We start from the raw sequence: 18,671 nt of genomic DNA, 5'->3' as shown, positions 1-18,671 counted from the left end.
TCATGCAACATAGCTTCTTCATAACTTTTAGGCTCTTCGCCATCAGTCAACAACACAAACTCATGATGGGAATATTTTTGTGAAGGATGTCTTTCTCTAGCAGATCTTCTCAAAAGAGGCTCTACAGGTGGTTTAGGAGGAGTTACCTCAGTTGGTTCATTAACTTGAGTCTCAAGCATATCAACCACATTGGCTATAAATGAGAAAGTTGAGCATTATATAAGGATAAAGACTCATAAACTCATTGCCTTAAGGTTTTGGTTTGAGAGTGGTGTCAATGTCTTATGTGGTTGGGCTCAAGTTTCATTGGTGTTGTATCTCTCCAGTAAAACCCTTGTGTAAACCTAACATGTTATTGTCTCCTTACTCCCATTTTTCCTAAGTCAAGTACCCAATACCACCCTAACGATGAACTTTGTATCATGGGGTTTTCTATCAGTTTTTAGCTTGCCGATTTTATACTTGATCTTGGGTTGTCCAATTTTCAAAGCATCTGCATCTCAACTTGGGAAAAACAAGTGGGCTAGCTTAAAGTCTGTAACTATATCAACAACATTCATCGTCTTGTCTCTAATTCATTAACTTCGCTAGTGCAGAAATTAGGGCTTTAATTATTGTCCCAATTTGTCTATTGGCTAGACCATTGAAGCTTGATATTCAAGCTAGGACCTGGAGAACCTTACCAAGGGCCTCATGTAATATTGTTTTAGGATTTGTTGTGTTTCCTCCGGTTCCATTTGTTTTACTTAAGGGTGCATTTTGAAGATTTTTATGGTATTAATGTTGGTGACTACTAAAAGTGGTTGGAATCCTTTGGGTTTGGAACAGTGCTACTTACCTCTATATAGGTGTTGTTCATCTACCATGCTTTGCACTGTGTATTCACATTTTATTTCATCCATGCTGACATATGTGTACTATTGTAAAGTCAGACTGGCTATTCAAATGAGAGTTTGAGAATTTTATTCTCTTTGTTTGTGTTTCATCTTCAATGAACACCATTCTGTTAGAAATATTAATATAATTTAAAAAAAATTAAAATAAAATATTGTTGTTACTGGGGTTTTACTACAATGTTAATTCCAGAGTTAAATTCTATTTATGTATAAATAGTTTTTATTCTTTTCATTGATTTGAAATTATTTTTTGTTTAAATCAGTTTGATGGCCATTTACTCTTGTGTCTCCTTTTCTCACCTATAAATACCACCTAGTTTCATAAGGAATAGACACACAACAAACACTAGAGTTCTTCCTCTCAAAAGTGATTTTCTTTTCCTTCTCTATATTATCTCTTAAAAACAATGGTGTTCATAAGGTTCAGAGATCCTTCGATGCACTCGATCGATCTGACGGGTTGTTGTATCTTGGGGGAGGAGCGCATAATATTGAGTATTGCCCTGTGCAGTGGGGGCGTTTTCTCTCTAAGGATAGCGCTCAGCGTGCCTCAACCTAGACTTACTCTATCCTTATCTCATTTACATAATTACATTATCTTTATATTGTTATTGTTTGTTATAAGAACAATTTGACTTGATCATCTCTTTTATCCATATTTCTATATTGTTTGTGGTTTATCATTATTTTTTTTCTAACATTCTTAGAGAGAAAATTTAATTATAAAAAATATATATAAATTTTTTTTCCTTATTATGTTTGCCATGGATATGATTAAGTCACTCTCAAGTAAGCCTGAAAAGTTTACAGGTGAAAAATTTTTTTGTTGGCAATAACAGATGAGGTTTTGGCTCACTGAAATAGGATTATTTTCTGTGATTTCTAAAGCTACTGATTCTTCTATCATATTAAGTGATTCTTCTTCTTCTGATACTTCTGATAAAGATATTTTATGTCATGGACATATTTTAAGTGCTTTGTCTGATAATATTTATAAAATATTTTGCCACACCAAAACTGCTATTGAGTTATGGGAAGCACTTGAACTTAAATATGGATCTGCAGAAAAAGGTTTATCTAGATATTCTTGTGAAAAAGTTATTGAATTTCAAATGGTTGATAATAAACTCATTTCTGATCAAATTCATGAGTTTGAAAATATTGTCTATGACATGAAATTAAAAAATATTATTTTACCAGACATTATGCTTGTGGCTCTTTTGATCTCTAAGTTGCCTCCTTCTTGGTCTGATTGTGCTCGAAGATTAAAACATAAGCCCGCAAATTTCTCTTTTGATGATTTTCTTGTGTGTCTTCGTATTGAGGAAAAACATCGTTTTTCTCAAAATTCTGTTCAAAATTCTCAGTCTAAAGCCTTTTTTGTTGAGAACTCTAATAAATCTGAGAACTCTTACAAGCCTAATCCTAAACAATTCAAAAGACATGGTTTTAATAAAAATAAGTTTACGAAAAATCCTTCTTTCTCTGAACCAAAGAACAACTTTTCTTATAACAACAATAAAAATAAAGATAAAAATATGGGGAATGAGATGTTTTGTTTTGTTTGTGGGCAAACTAATCATCTAGCAAAAAATTGCTTTCAGTGTAACATCCCTAAGGAATATTATGAAAATTTAATAAATAAAATCCAAGATAAAATAAAGAACGCATTTATTAAAACCATTTTCCAAAAACACGGGAAATTTAAAACTTTAATATCACTGTCATAAACTAGGAGTCCATACTCATAAAACTGAAATAAAATTTAATGGCTCCTGAAATGATTACATAATTATCTCAAAACTAAAATATTACATATATATATATATACAAAAATCCCAAGCTAGCCCCTGCTCCGAGTCTATGCATCTCCTGGCCCACCTATCACATCATTTATGTAAGACCCGGGAAAAATTAATTAATTAAATAATTAATTAATTAATAAATACGGGTAGGAGGCGCCTTTATGGCATTAATTGTGGTTTAATGTGATGTGGAAAAGTACTAGTTCATGTGGTTGAGAGTACTTTGGTTGTGTGAGAGGACTTGGGTTCGAGTCCTATGTATGTCAGTTATGTGTGGCTATTTTATTATTACCTTTTTATAAATGTATGAGTATGGGATTGATGATGTAAGCTGTTTTTTATTGGAGGGTATCACCAAATGGGATTTGGTATAGTGGTTGTGCTATGGCCTCATAAGCTTTATTTTTGCTAATTATTAGATGTGGCATGAATGTGAAGGGGTAAAGAAAACCTAGCAGAAGGGTAACCAGTAGGTGCTGAAAAATCACTCACTAAGGGACTTGAATAGCCATTAAGCCCACACTAAAGCCAATCCCATTTTATTTTTATAACCCATTTTAAAGGCAACTATAAAAGCCAAAAATTAGGCAAAGGGAAGGGTTTTGGCAATTGTAGTGAGAAGCACGAATTGGAGAGTGTGAGAAGAGTTGTGAGTGTGCAAGGGCTGAACCAAGAGGGAGAGTGCGAATCTTCTCAAAATTTAATCCAATAATCCAGGTCAGGGGAGTTGTACTTTGTGTATGTCGAAAATTTGTTCTGTGTTATGAATTTGAGTTCCAATTGGGTCCTGTTTAATTGGGAAAAATTCGTACTTGATGTATTGTGAATGGGAATTTGGGGTATTTGAGTTTGGATGCATAATCATGTGTGGGTAATATGTTATGGGAGGAGGATTTTGACCTTTCAGGTTATTGGGGATTGTATTTCGAATGTGGTTGTCAATTTTGTGTGAAAAGTATGGTTCTGGGTGCTAATTGACATTACAATTACATTGGTATCGATTGCATGTTTTGTGGTATGTTTTTGGGTATGATTTGACATTGTTTTGGGTAAAATCCGTGTGTGACAGTGAGGGAACTCTATAAGTCTCACCCAAGCGAGTCTATCTCGTCTAGGCGAGAGTTGCAGAACCTCACGTCTGGTTTGGGGTCGCGTTGCTCGCCCAGACGACTTTGGTTTGGTGTTGAGCGACTGAGTCTCGCTCAGGCGAGGGACAGCTCGCCTAAGCAAGGTCGCGAGGAAACTTGAGCGCTTTTGAGCGTGATATCTCGCCCAGGCGAGAAGAATTGGTGTTTTGAGCGACTCTGTCTCGCTCAAGCGAGGGATATTCGCCTGAGCGAGGTTGCGATATGAAATGACGTGGTTAAGTGGTTCCTCGTCTAGGCGAGGGAACGTTGTTGCTTTGAGCGATGGTGCAACTCGCCCAGGCGAGGGAATCTCGCCTAAGCGAGATAACGTGTAATTGGGATTGCCTAAAGCTCGCCCAGGCGAGGCGAACTAGCCTAAGCGAAGCAGAGGGCTTAGCTTGGGCGAGGGGTTCCTAGTCTAAGCGAGTTTATATGAACTATTGTATTTCTATGTGTTTGTGAGTGTGTTTTGGTTGTTTACCATAAGGATAGATTGTATATGCATGTGGTGTAATGTTTGGGCTTGAAGGACTAAGTCCAATAGGGGTTTGGGATGTGCTCGGTGATTGGACACATGATGGGCATGGAATCGGTTGAGTTCCTGTCGGCTACCAATGGGCGAGGAGTCCTTGGTATGGTGATTGCATGTGTCGGGCGCACGATGGGCAAGGAACTGTGATGTTCCTGTCGGCTACTATTGGGCGAGGAGTCCATAGTATGGTCATTGCGTGCGTGCCAGGGTCCAAGTATGAGACTTGGATGTTTTACTACAGACGAGGAGTCTGTAGGGCAGGACTATGAGCGAGATAGGCTCATAGGGTTGGACCACAAATGAGTTAGTTTCGTGGGAGCACAAGGAAGTCCTAAGACCTAGTTCATGCATATGACTCATGAAGGACTATGAGGTCATGGTTGGGTGATTTGGAAATTTTGAGTTTGTACTAATATTGTTTTGGGTGGGGAAGCATATTTATTTCACATATATCTGTTTATGTTTCATTGTGCATAGCTCACCCTATCTGTGTGTGTATGGCGATGATTGGATAATTTGTTATCCGGGAGCAGATGATGTGACAGGTGAGCCAGGAGCTGCTTAGAGACGGAGAGTAGGGGCCACTTGGGATTTTGAAAGAAACTCTACTGTTTATTTTTTATGTAAATATTTTCTATGATAAATTTTAATATCATTTGTAAATAATGTTATGGTATATTCGGATTATGTATAGTACTAATTATGGTTTTAAATTTTTCGCGTTTTTGGGAAATGGTTATAATTAATGTGGTATTTATTTGAATTGGAAAACTTATTTATTTAAAATAAGTAACATTCCTTAGGGATGTTACAATCTGCTCCCGGATAACAAGATATCCGATCATCGCCACACACACAGATAGGGTGAGCTACGCACAATAAAATATAAACAAATATATGAAATAAACATGTTTCCCAACCCAAAACAACGTAAGTACCAAACTCATAATTTCCAAATCACCCAACCATGACCTCATAGTCCTTCATGAGTCATATGCATGAACTAGGTCTTGGGACTTCCTTGTGCTCCCACGAAACTAACTCATTCGTGGTTCAACCCTATGAGCCTCCCGCTCATAGTCCTGCCCTACAGACTCCTCGCTTGTAGTATAAACATCCAAGTCTCATAACTTGGACCCTGGCACGCACGCAATCATCATACGATGGACTCCTCGCCCAATAGTAGTCGACGGGAACATCACAGTTCCTTGCCTATCGTGTGCCCGACACATGCAATCACCATACTAAGGACTCCTCACCCATTAGTAGCCGAAGGGAACTCAACCAGTTCCATGCCCATCATGTGTCCACCCACCGAGCACATCCCAGACCCCTAATGGACTTAGTCCTTTAAGCCCAAACATCACACCACATGCATAAACATCCTATACCTAAGATAAATTAGCCAAATCATACACACAAGAACACACAAACATGGAATTTCACATAAACTCGCTTAAGCTAGGGACCCTCGCCCAAGCTAAGCCCTCAGCCTTGCTTAGGCTAATTTACCTCGCCTGAGCGAGCTTAAAACAACAACCTCACCATGTATTCTCGCTTAGGCATGATCCTCTCACTTGGGCGAGCCACACATTCGCCCAAAACATCTCACAAACCTCGCCTAGACGAGTATCCAACCAAATACACAAGATCACACTTCGTGGACTCGCTTAGGCGAGCCACTCTCGCCTAGGCGAGAGTGTCAGTCGCTCAAGACTCTAAACCTCTCGCCTGGGCGAGATATCGTGCTCAAAATGGTACAAATTTCATCGTGATCTCGCTTAGGCGAGCCAATCTCGCCTAAGCGAGAACGTGTTTCGCCCAAACCCCACTTTGGTCATCTGAGCAAACTGCTCGACTCTGAATGCGTAATGGACTCCTACAACTCTCGCCTAGGCGAGAAGGAGTCGCTTGGGCGAAACTTGCAGAGTTTCGCCACTGCCCATACACCAAAAACACCAAAACAATGTCAATTTACACTCAATCCCTTTTCATTCGTTCTAAGTCATCAACCAATTCATAAAACGCCATGTAAACATGTTGGAATGTCCAAAATACAGGATTTGACCTCACATCAAAATTACAATACCAAAACCCCCATCAGGTTCTTATTTCATACCAACAAGACTTTTCACCCCACAACCCATTCACAATTTCTCAATTTCAATGCATATCAAACCAATTCACACCACACAGAAATCCAATTTAAGAACAAAACGCAGAAACCTAAGCAATATTGATGTACACGAAATCTCAGCACCCCTAACCTAGAATTAGTGATCAAAAATTGAGATGAGGAAATCCTTGATTCGCACTCTCCCTCTTGGTCTAGCCCTTGCACACTCACAACTCTTCTCACACTCTCAAATTTGTGCTTCTCACTATAGCAGTCCACCACAATGCCCAAAACCTTTCCCTTTTCCTAAGTTTTGGCTTTTATAGGTGCCTGCAAAAATAAAGCTTATTCTTTGCCCACCAAGGTTTGAACCCATGACCTTCCACTCATAAGGCCAAAGCACAACCACTATACCAAATCCCATTTGGTGATACACACAAATCAACATAAGTTTACAATACCAATCACATACTCATACATATCTTTAAAATCAATAATAAAACAACTACACATAATTGGCATACATAGGACTCGAACCCAAGTTCTCTCACACAATCAAAGTACTCTCAACCATATGAGCTAGCACTTTTCCACGTCACATTAAACAATAGTTAATGCCATAAAGGCGCTTTCTACCCGCATTTATTAATTAGTTAAATATTTAATTAATTAATTTTCACGGGTCTTACATTTAGCGTCGTCGCCAACCTGTGTTTAATTCCAAACCTGAAGCTAATACTATTACTATGGGTGTTGCCTCTGATTTCCCATCTGAAAGGTACCATGTCACTAGCCCTGAGTTAAATTATGTTTTTAACTCAAACGATTGGTTTATAGACTCTGGTGCTAATGTTCATGTGTGTGCTAATAAAAAATTATTTTCTCTATATCAGGAAACAAGCACATGTACCGTGAGTATGGGAAATGGGAGCATTGCACATGTTCTAGGAGTGGGTCAAGTGAAATTAGAGTTGTCTTCTAGAAATTATCTTATTTTAAATGGAGTCTTTCATGTTTCTGAAATTAGAAAAAACCTCATAAGTAATTCTTTGTTAGTACAACAAGGTTACAAAGTTGTTTTTGAGTCCAATAGAGTTGTTATTACTAAACATGGTGTTTTTATTGGTAAAGGATATATTTGTGATGGTTTGTTTAAATTAAGTCTTATGCCTTTTTCTTCTAATAAAATATATGATAATTCTTCATTGACTATTACCAATGTTGAAAGTTGTGATATGTGGCATGCTAGACTAGGCCATATAAATTTAAATTCTATTAGAAGAATGATGTCTCTTAATCTTATTCCTAAATATTCTATTGATTTGAAGAAAAAAATGTGAAATATGTGTTCAATCAAAGCAACCAAGAAAAGGTTTCCATACATGCATGAAAAAGAAAACTAATCTACTTGAATTGATACATAGTGATGTATGTGATAGTAATGATGTTTTAACACGTGGTGGTAAAAGATATTTTATTACTTTTATTGATGATTTCTCTAAATAGTGTTATGTGTATTTAATAAACCACAAACATGAATTTTCTGAAAAATTCAAAATATATAAATTTGAGGTAGAAAATCAATTAGAAAGAATAATTAAAATCCTTCGTTCTGATAGAGGGGGTGAATATACATCTTTAGAAATGAATGCTTTTTGTGAAACTCGTGGTATTATTCATGAAACAACACCACCCTATAGTCCTCAATCTAATGGTGTAGCTGGAAGAAAAAATAGAACTTTGCTTGATATGGTGAATGTTATGCTTACAAGTTCTGGTTTGCCAAAAAATATGTGGGGTGAAGCTTTATATTCAGTTTGTTATATTCTCAATATAATTCCTTATAAAGATTGTGATAAAACTCCTTATGAGTTATGGAAGCAAAGAGAACCTTTACTAAAATATTTTAAAGTGTGGGGGTGTCTTGCAAAGGTTAATATACCACCTAATAAGAAAAGAAAATTAGGAATTAAAACAATTGATTGTGTTTTTATTGGTTACTCTCTGAATAGCACCACTTATAGATTTTTGGTTATTAATTCTGAAGTGAATGAAATCTCTAATAATACTATTATGGAATCTAGAGATGTAATTTTCTTTGAAAATGTTTTTCCTTTAAAAAATAAAATGACTAAAACTATTTATGATACTTCTACTTTTGGTTTGCCTTCTGGTGGTAATGTTATTTGTGGTGGTTTTAGTTCTGTTTTTCCTTCAAGTGAAAATGGTAATAAAAGTATTCAAAATGAGTCAAGAAAGAGTAAAAGAAAAAGAAAAGCTAAAGATTTTGGACCAGACTTTTATTCTTTTATGCTTGAAGATGATCCTAAAACTTTTGGTGAAGCAATGAGATCTATTGATGCTCCTTTTTGGAAAGAAGCTATTAATAATGAAATGAATTCACTTAAAGAAAATAAAACTTGGTTTTTAACTGATCTTCCTCCTGGTTGTAGAAGTATTGGATGTAAATGGATTTTTAGGAAAAAATTAAGGACTGATGGGTCTGTAGATAAATTTAAGGCAAGACTTGTTGTTATTGGTTGCCAACAAGTAGAAGGTGTAGATTTCTTTGATACATATTCACCTGTTTCAAAAATCACTACCATTAGAGTTTTGATTGCTCTTGCTTGCATTTTTAATTTACAAAATCATCAAATGGATGTTAAAACTGCATTTTTAAATGGTGATTTGGAAGAGGAAATATATATGAAACAACCTGAGGGCTTTATTGAGTCAGGGAAAGAAAATAAAGTGTGTAAACTTGTTAAGTCTTTATATGGTTTAAAACAAGCACCAAAGCAATGGCATGAAAAATTTGATGAAGTTATTATTTCATATGGTTTTCATATTAATAATAGTGATAAATGTGTGTATGTAAAACAATATGATGATGGTGTTTATGCTATTTTATGCTTGTATGTAGATGACATTAATATTTGGTACCAACATAGATGTTATAAATGATGTGAAACATATGTTGTCCAGTAATTTTGTTATGAAAGACCTTAGTCCTATAGATGTTATTTTGGGTATTAAGATTTTACAAAAAGATGGTGATATTATGTTAATGCAGTCTCATTATGTTGAGAAATTATTGAAGAAATTTAATTATTCTGATGTGAAACCTGTTTTAATGCCTTTTGACCCATCTATTGAACTAAAGAAAAATTTAGGTGAAGGCATTTCTTCTCATAAATATTCTCAAATTATTGGTTCCTTATTACATTTGACAAATTTCTCTAGACCTGATATTGCATATGCAGTTGGTAGATTAGGGAAATATACACATAATCCTGATCATTCTCATTGGACTGCATTAGAACGGGTGTTTAAATATTTGAAAGGAACCATTAATTATGGAATTCACTATACAAAATTTCCTGCTGCTATTGAAGGATATAGTGATGCAAATTGGATTTATGATTCTGATGAAACAAAGTCAACCACTAGTTATGTTTTTACTTTGGGTGGAGGTGCAGTATCATGGAAATCTGCTAAACAATCTATTATTTCACGATCTACCATGGAAGTAGAGATTATTGCTTTAGATACTGCTACTGCTGAGGCAAAGTTTATTAAAAAATTTCTATATGATTTACCATTGTTAAATAAACCCATACCTCCTATTTCAATGCATTGTGATAGTCAAGCTGCCATATCTAAAGTTTCTAGCAAAAACTTTAATAAAAAAAGAAGGCATCTCAGAGTGAGACATAAATCTATTAGAAACTTAATTACTAATGGTATTATTTCTCTTGACTTTGTCAGGTCAGAAAGAAATATTGCGGATCCGCTTACCAAAGGGTTGACGCGTCAACAAGTACTTGAGTCGTCGAGGGGAATGGGACTAAAGCCCATAAATTAGTTGCAACAATGGACACCCATCTCCATATGAATGGCGATCCCATGGAATGGAGTTCAATGGGTAACAACAAAGTTGTTTGTTGACTAAAGTACACCAATTGATTTGATTAAATGTTATGTCTCATTCCTATGGCGAGGTGTACTATAAATTGTGACAATAATAAGGTTGAGGTATATGTATTATTATTATTGTTAGAAATATTAATATAATTTAAAAAATAAATAAAATAAAATATTGTTGTTACTGGAGTTTTAATACAATGTTAATTGCAGAGTTAAATTCTATTTCTGTATAAACAGTTTTTATTCTTTTCATTGATTTGAAATTATTTTTGGTTTAAATCAGTTTGATGGCCATTTACTCTTGTGTCTCCTTTTCTCACCTATAAATACCACCTAGTTTCATAAGGAATAGACACACAACAAACACTAGAGTTCTTCCTCTCAATAGTGTTTTTCTTTTCCTTCTCTATATTATCTCTTAAAAATAGTGGTGTTCATAAGATTCAGAGATCCTTCGCTGCACTCGATCGATCTGACGGGTTGTTGTATCTTGGGGGAGGAGCGCATAATATTGAGTATTGTCTTGTACAATAGGAGCATTTTCTCTCTAAGGATAGCGCTCAGCGTGCCTCAACCCAGGCTTACTCTATCCTTATCTCATTTACATATTTACATTATCTTTATATTGTTATTGTTTGTTATAAGAACAATCTGACTTGATCATCTCTTTTATCCATATTTCTATATTGTTTATGCTTTATCATTATTTTTTTCTAACACATTCTTCTCTATAAGTAATTATTTATAATTAGGGCAAGAAGACTTTTTTCACCAAACAAAAACAGCCGCAAGTGCTCAAGCAACATTTAGTTACTTGTCACATCACACACACATGAGAAGACACGAGGCAATATCGGATAACAAGTTAGAATGATTCAGAACAGAGTACATCTAACAAATCTAACAAATGATAGACTTCTTTTAAATAATCACAAATTTTAAAATGATTATTTAATAAATAATGTAGTTAATTGTTAAATTTCATAATAATTACAATAATATATATTATATTGTTAACTTTGATTTATTATTTGTTAAGGTTAGTTCTTGAAACTAAAATATAAATATGTATAAAGTCAATTAATTAATTCATTCATTTTTTGAGTACGGGTTATGAGTTGTTTAGTTGTATTGTACAGAAATTCCTTTTTGCTATACGGAAAAAACAAAGATAAAGATTTAGATGAGGAGAAAGAGACAAAAGATAGAGAATTTATTTGATTTGCTATGATATGTTAAAAGAAATATAAATAATTAATGCAGAAAAGTCTAATAATTCATACAATAATATTTTTCTTGTTGCATTAATGATGGCATCTTAAGCATTTTAATCTAAATTTGATTTCAACGAGTCAATTTATAAAAATTTGTTGTTATTCATTAATTTCAAGCTAACTAATTGATGGATGATAATTAATGATATATTTCCATGAAGATTTGTATGGTCTAATTACAATTAATTTATATAAAGTTAGTAGTTACAAAACTTATATTTGTCGTTATGCATTAAATATTTGAAACAGATTTAATTTGTTGAAAATGTTTGATTGTGATTGAGAAGAGACAAAAATAAGAAATAAAAAGAGACCAACGTAAACCTTTTTATTCACTGTTCTCCCTCAGGCTTTTCCATTTCAGTTTCTCCTTTGGTTCTCCCTTTTGGCTTTTGCCAGGTATAGTTTCAAGAAACTAAAGTATTGTTGAAGTCTTGTGTGTTTTACACCGTTGAGTTTTATTGGTTGGTATTGATTGTTTTTGGTATGTGTTGTTTTGCAGAAAATGGGTCGTGCAAGAGTAACCTTAAAACAGATCTCGAGTGAAAGATGTCGCAAGACAACTTTGGCGCGAAGAAAGAGAGGACTGATGAAGAAAATGTGGGAATTTTCGAAGAGGTGCGGTGGTGAGCAGTGTTTGATTGTGTATGATGATGATGGTGATGTTGAAGCAGTGACTTCGCCCCAAAACCCTATAGAAATACATTCGATGATTCAAAAGTACTATGAAACTCAATTAAAGAATGGGAGACCTCACAAGACTTACGGTATTCAAGAGTTTTTTGAGAACAGAAAGAACATGATTGAAGCTGAGATTTCCAAAGTTCATAAAGAAATCAGCAGCATCAAGTACCCAACTTGGGATCCAAGTTTCGTGAACATGGAAGAGGATGAATTGAGGGCCTTCTGTGCTCATGTGGATGCCAAAATTCAAGCCTGTGATGAGGGAATTAAATTGTTGAAGAACAAGAATGTACCCAATCTGATGCAGAATTTCGATGAAAATAGTTATTTGTTGAGAAACATGGAAGAGGGTGGGTTTAGTTTTGTGCCAAACATGCCTCAGGAAAACATCTCTCAAAGCCAACCACTGCTTCAAGATTTTATGGAACTTTATGATAAGAATTATGAAGCAGTAGATGTGCCACTGAATTCAACCAATCAACTCAGTGAGTTGGAGTTTGAGGAATTGATTTGGGAACTTTCTAATTGTGATTCGTCTTATCAACCATGTCATCTTCCTCATCAATCTCTCTTGCCAACCATTTCTGCTCAATATCAAAATCAAACCAATTACTATAGCATGCTTTCTTTTTACTGAACTTGGTTTTGTGTTATTGTTATACCATATGTCGTCTTTCTTTAACACTAAATTAGTTTTTGGCATCTTCTTAGTTCATGCTGCTTTGTTTAGGTAATGTACGTTTCATCTTAATTGCAGTAAAAAGTGCAGAATTTTACTTTCATATGTTCTGTTCATTCAGAGTATCTATCATATGCCCCGTACGATTTTGTTTTTCTCTAACTATTCGTGGTTTAAAAAGATTATCCAAATTTCGTTCAAAAATAATTTTAGTAGACTATGTGAATTATTCTTGTTCTTGATCTTCTTTTTCTCATACAGCGTAGATGTTCTTTTTCTCATATAGCGCGCGTCCTTATCTTATCTTGTACGAGGGAACAATTTTCTAAAACTTAACGAACTTTTCATATTACAAATGTTATTTGCTAATGAAAGAAAATATGATGTTATAACCAATAGATTAAGTGGAAATGTTCCATGATTTATTAATTAATTATGTCATACATATACTTTTTTTCAAGGAGTGACGAATTCTTTAAACGAAAACAATAACATGGTAAATACTTATGTATAAATAGTAAATATAATATAAAAAACGAATGAGTAACATGAATGTTGTTTTATAATTTGTCCAGACATAAGTAATTTTGAAATAAAAACTTGTGATGCTTGGTTCTCGAATTATGCATAAAGAGAAAGAACTGCTTACTAAAAGGAATGTATAATGTGTACATCTTGAAAATTATAATAATTAAGAAGATAAATAAATAAGATTAAATAGATATTGTAAGTAAAAAATAAAAGAATTTATTATTTATTTAATTTATAATATTTATTTTATTTAAAAGATTATTGTCATAAGAGATAAAACAGTTTATTAATTTAAGAGATTTATTTTATTTAAAGATAATATTAATTAAAAATATTTTTGAAGATATTTTTTTAAGAGTTAGAATGACTAAAGGGATGTATAAACTCAAAATATAGAAATATATTTAAATTGTTTCTTTATCGATCTTCCTTTGAATCCCATAAAAGATAATTGGATTTTCGGATTAATGATAAAAAAAATTAACTTTGGTCATTGTTCTATTTTTTATTACCTTTTAAACTGCAATGGAACTTCTTCAAGAAAACAAATCTCAAGATGTGTATTTATTTCTAAAGATAAAAATTAGTAATACAGAGTTACAATTTCAAATCAAATCAAAACAGATTTTTTGAAACTTTTTATCAAACAACAAAAAAAGAGAGAAAGATCAAAGACATACACACATAATTTTATAATGGTTCACTCAAAACTGAGTTACACCCAGTTAGTCAAGACTACATTAGTTTGACTTTGACTACTTCAAAAATTTTAAGAAATCCACCAAGATTACACTTTCGAAAATATAAAACTACAACAAAAATCTTGAATCTCACAAGAATCTCAACAAGACACGACAAGACCCCAACTTGTAGATATGAAATCCTACCAGGAAACACCTAGAAACTTAAGAAAGATCAAACCTTGGTGATGACTTGTAAAGACGATTTTTTAACCGTTGTTAAATTAGACGTCATTAAAAGGTTGGAGAATCCATGACGGTTTTAAACCGTCATTAAAATTTTTAAAAACGATGATTGTTCTAGATTCTAACTGTTGTTAAAAATTTAAGGTTTGCTTACAGAGGTTGTGTAAGACCCGTTAAATTAATTAATAAATGCGAGTAGAAAGAGCCTTTATGACATTAATTACTGTTTGATGTGACGTGAAAAAGTATTAGCTCAAGTGGTTGAGAGTACTTTAATTATGTGAGAGGACTTGGGTTTGAGTCCCATGTATGCCAATTTTGTGTTTGTTGTATAACAACAAAACGATTTAATTTGTTTTAATTTTTTTTGAAAATCTCCGTGTGAATGGAGAATCAGGGTTACGTAGTTCTTTTTGAAAAATCTATTTGGAAAATTATTTGAAAATGATTTAATTTGTTTTACAATTTTGAAAATCTTTTTATTTAAATTTTAGTATTATTTTAAAATTGGTGTCATGCGACGCGAGCGGTCGGATAGACACTTCAAGTAAATTCTTTTTTTTCTAATCTTTTATTTTTTTAATCATTTATAAATTTTTAATATTTTTTTAAAGTTATTTTAGAGTAGTTGTGGATGTCATTGCGACGTGAGCAACAAAATAGATATAAAAGAGTAAACAAAGAAAGTTATATTTTAATTTTAGATCATTTGTATATATTTTTAAAAAACAGCAAAAGTCTAAATTGGATATCATGCGACGCGAGCGGTCAGACAGACAACAAAGAAAGGGGAAAAATATATTTTTATGATTAAAAAAAAGAATGAAAATTGAAAAAAAAAACTAAATAAAAAAAATGAAAGAATTCAGACGTACCTTAAAAAATTTTCAATATCTCCTCACCTTTTCTCTTTTCTTTTTTTTTTTGCTTCCTTTTCTAATATTTTTGTGTTTGTTTGTCCAATAAAGATAAAGATGAGAGGTGTCTATGTAGGTGGTAATGAGAGGAAGAGAGAGTGTAGAGAATGTTTTCTTCTTCTTCTTCTTTTTTTCTACCTCCTTCGATATGTTTTTTTTTTTTGTTTTGAAAGAGAGATAAAAAATGGGGTGTGTATGTGGAGGTCGTGACGTGAAAGAATTAGAGAAGTGTAGAGAATTTTTCTTTTTCAGTCCCTTTTTCATATGACAGAGTACATATTTATATTCACATATTGCAATCTCAATGCAATCTCAGCCTTAATTGTAATGAACAATATAAGGAAGGAATTGGTTATGATAGCAACACATTATGGGAATCAAATCATAGTAAATCAGAGCACAAAATCAATCCCAAATTAGTAATATTGATTCTAACGATTAACAAATCAGAGCACAAAATCAATCCCAATTACTAATATTGATTATAACCATTTGAAGAAATATTTCTTCTAATTATTAGAATCATATCACTAATTTCTCTTCCAGGAACAAGGGTAGAAAGCAGGGTGAGTTGTTGGGCTCATGAGAAGAAATGCAATAATTAATAACAAATTGGGCTCTTCCCTCTTTATTCCTTTTTTTTTCATCTCTCTTATTTTCTTTTTTTTTTCTAAAATTAAAGTTTGAAAATCTTTGAAGAAAATAATGTTTCACATTTTATTTATTTATTTATTTATTTTTGAAAATAAATTTATTTACCCGGACGAAATTGGTTGTTGACAGTGAGTGATATATAATCATAAGATTATAATGGTTATCACCAAATGTGAATTGGCATAGTGATTGTACTTTGACCTTATGAGTGGAAGGTCACGGGTTCAAACCTTGATGGGCATAGAGTAAGCTTTATTTTTGCTAACTATTGGTTGTGGTTTGAAGGTGAAAAGGCAAAGAAAACCTAGCAGAAGGGTAACCCTTAGGTGCTGAAAAATCACCCAACTAAGTGACTTGAATAGCCATTAAGGCACTTATAAAAGGGGGGGGAATCCCACTTTTCTTCCCAATTTCAATCAAACATTCAGGTTAGGGGTGCTGAATTATGTGCATTTTTATATGGTTTGTGTTCCTGCATTTTGTTCTCAAATTGGAATTTTATGTGTTGTGGTTTCTGGTATAATGTACACTGCAATTGAGAATTTGGGAAGAGAATGTGGAGTGTCAAGTCTTTTGGGTATGAAACAAGAATGTGATGAGGGTTTCGGGTACTGTTATTTGATTCATGGTCAATTTATGCGTTTTGAGGATTCAAACATGTTTACAGTGTGCTTTAGAGTTTGATTGATGGTACATATTGAATGAACATGATTGTATTGTAAATTGGCATTGGTTTGGTGTTTTTGGTGCACGAGTAGTTGTGAAACTCTACAAGTTTCGCCCAAGCGACCCCTTCTCGCCTAGGCGAGAGTTGCAGGAGTCCTTTCAGTGTTCATACTCGAGCATTTCGCTCAGGCGACCAAGGTTGGGTTTGGGCGAAATATAGTCTCGCTTAGGCGAGATTGGCTCGCCTAAGCGAGGTCGTGAGGAAACCTGGTTGGTTTCGAGGGCGAAAACTCGTCCAGGCGAGGAGTTTTGTGGGTTTGAGCGAACCAGGGTCTCGGTCAGGCGAGACGGTCTCGCCTAAGCGAGATGTTGCGATCAAGTTGGATATGTGCTTGCATTATAGCTCAGGCGAGACTGAATTGGGTGTTTGGGCAAGAGATGATCTCGCCTACCTTTGAATTCCATATTCGAAGTTGCAATTGAATCGATTCAATACATTTCTTATGTAACCATGGGTGCTATATTGGATTTGAATCAGATTTCGGATCAATCTATATTGATTGACTGCCTCCATTATGTTGTTGCTAGCAAATACAACTATTTTAGGTTTTGGATCTTCCACATTATTTCCGCAAGAGGTCTGGACCCATTTTTTTATGATCCTTCGATAAAAAGATTCATTCTCTTCATAAAAAAGAGGAGGTAGAACCAATAAAGAGTGCTTTTTCGATTCATCCCTGGAGATAACGTGATGAGATTGTTATTTTGAGCTCGCTCAGGTGAGGTAAATTAGCCTAAGCGAGGCTGAGGGCTTAGCTTGGGCGAGGGTCCCTGGCTTAAGCGAGTTTATGCGAATTGCCATGTGTTTGTGTACTAATTGGATTGTTTGCTTGTTATTTCCTAAAGGATAGGAAGTATATGCTTGTGTTTATGATGTTTGGGCTTGAAGGACTAAGTCCATTAGGGGTTTGAGATGTGCTTGAATGGTTGCACGCATGATGGGCATGGAACTGGTTGAGTTCCCGTCGGCTACTATTGGGCGAGGAGTCCTTAGTATGGTGATTACATGCGTTGGACGCACGATGGGCAAGGAACTGTTATGTTCCCGTCAGCTACTATTGGGCGAGGAGTCCATAGTATGGTGATTGCGTGCGTGCCAGGGTCCAAGTTATGAGGCTTGGATGATTTACTACAAGCGAGGAGTCTGTAGGGCAGGACTATGAGCAGGATAGGCTCATAGGGTTGGACCACGAATGAGTTAGTTTCGTGGAAGCACAGTGGAGTCCCAAGACTTAGTTCATGCATATGACTCATGAAGGACTATGAGGTCATGGTTGGGTAATTTGATAATGAGATACTTAATTATGTTATTTTGGGATGGGTGGCATATTTATTTCATGTATTTGTTTATATATATATATATATATTGTGCATAGCTCACCCTTTCTATATATGTGTGGCGATGTTCGGATAACTCGTTATTCGGGAGCAGATGATTTGATAGATGGGCCAGGAGATGCCTAGACTCGGAGCGAGGGATAGTCAGGAATTTTGTTTATATGTTATTATTTTGGTTTTTGAGATAAATATGTAAACCTTTGGGAGCCATGTGAATATTGTTTTAGTTTTATAAATTATGGACTCTTGGTTTTATGACTTATATATTAAAGTTTTAAATTTCCCGTGCTTTTGGGAAATAGTTTATATTAAATGCAGCATTTATTTTATTTCAAATTTTATTTATTAAAAATTAGTAATATTCCTTAGGGATGTTACAGGTTGTGTCAATTTCTCATGGGATGTTCACAAAGAATGCATTAGGTTTCACATGGGCAACTCGCAGAAGTTCGACACTATAAAAGGCCACCGGTGAAAGGATAAAGGCGTAGTGCGACAAGGAGGAGCTTCAAGGAGTGTGTAGTGTGGTGCAAAGGAGC

At 34.4% G+C, this 18,671-nt stretch overlaps 1 protein-coding gene and 1 pseudogene across 1 annotated transcript; both read left to right on the top strand.

Moving 5' to 3' along the window:
* The first annotated feature begins 1,651 nt into the window (after positions 1–1,651).
* On the top strand, positions 1,652–10,341 carry LOC146886895 (uncharacterized; annotated as a pseudogene).
* Positions 10,342–11,967: 1,626 nt separating this feature from the next.
* Positions 11,968–13,143, top strand: LOC114171266 (agamous-like MADS-box protein AGL103). Its single transcript, XM_028056404.1, has 2 exons — positions 11,968–12,076; positions 12,180–13,143. The coding sequence occupies exon 2, from the start codon at positions 12,183–12,185 to the stop codon at positions 12,996–12,998; it is 816 nt and encodes a 271-aa protein (XP_027912205.1). The 5' UTR covers positions 11,968–12,076; positions 12,180–12,182; the 3' UTR covers positions 12,999–13,143.
* Positions 13,144–18,671: the final 5,528 nt, after the last annotated feature.

This window comes from Vigna unguiculata, chromosome 4 (genome assembly GCF_037176805.1).
Source record: "Vigna unguiculata cultivar grain cowpea cultivar isolate G323 ecotype 2 chromosome 4, ASM3717680v1, whole genome shotgun sequence".
Classification (NCBI taxonomy): Eukaryota; Viridiplantae; Streptophyta; class Magnoliopsida; order Fabales; family Fabaceae; genus Vigna; species Vigna unguiculata.
Note: the sequence above shows the minus strand (reverse complement) of the source record. Positions and strands in the feature narration are given on the sequence as shown.

Bases quoted from the DNA above. Each gene is read 5' to 3' on its own strand.
- LOC114171266 (XM_028056404.1), top strand. From the start codon at position 12,183: ATGGGTCGTGCAAGAGTAACCTTAAAACAGATCTCGAGTGAAAGATGT.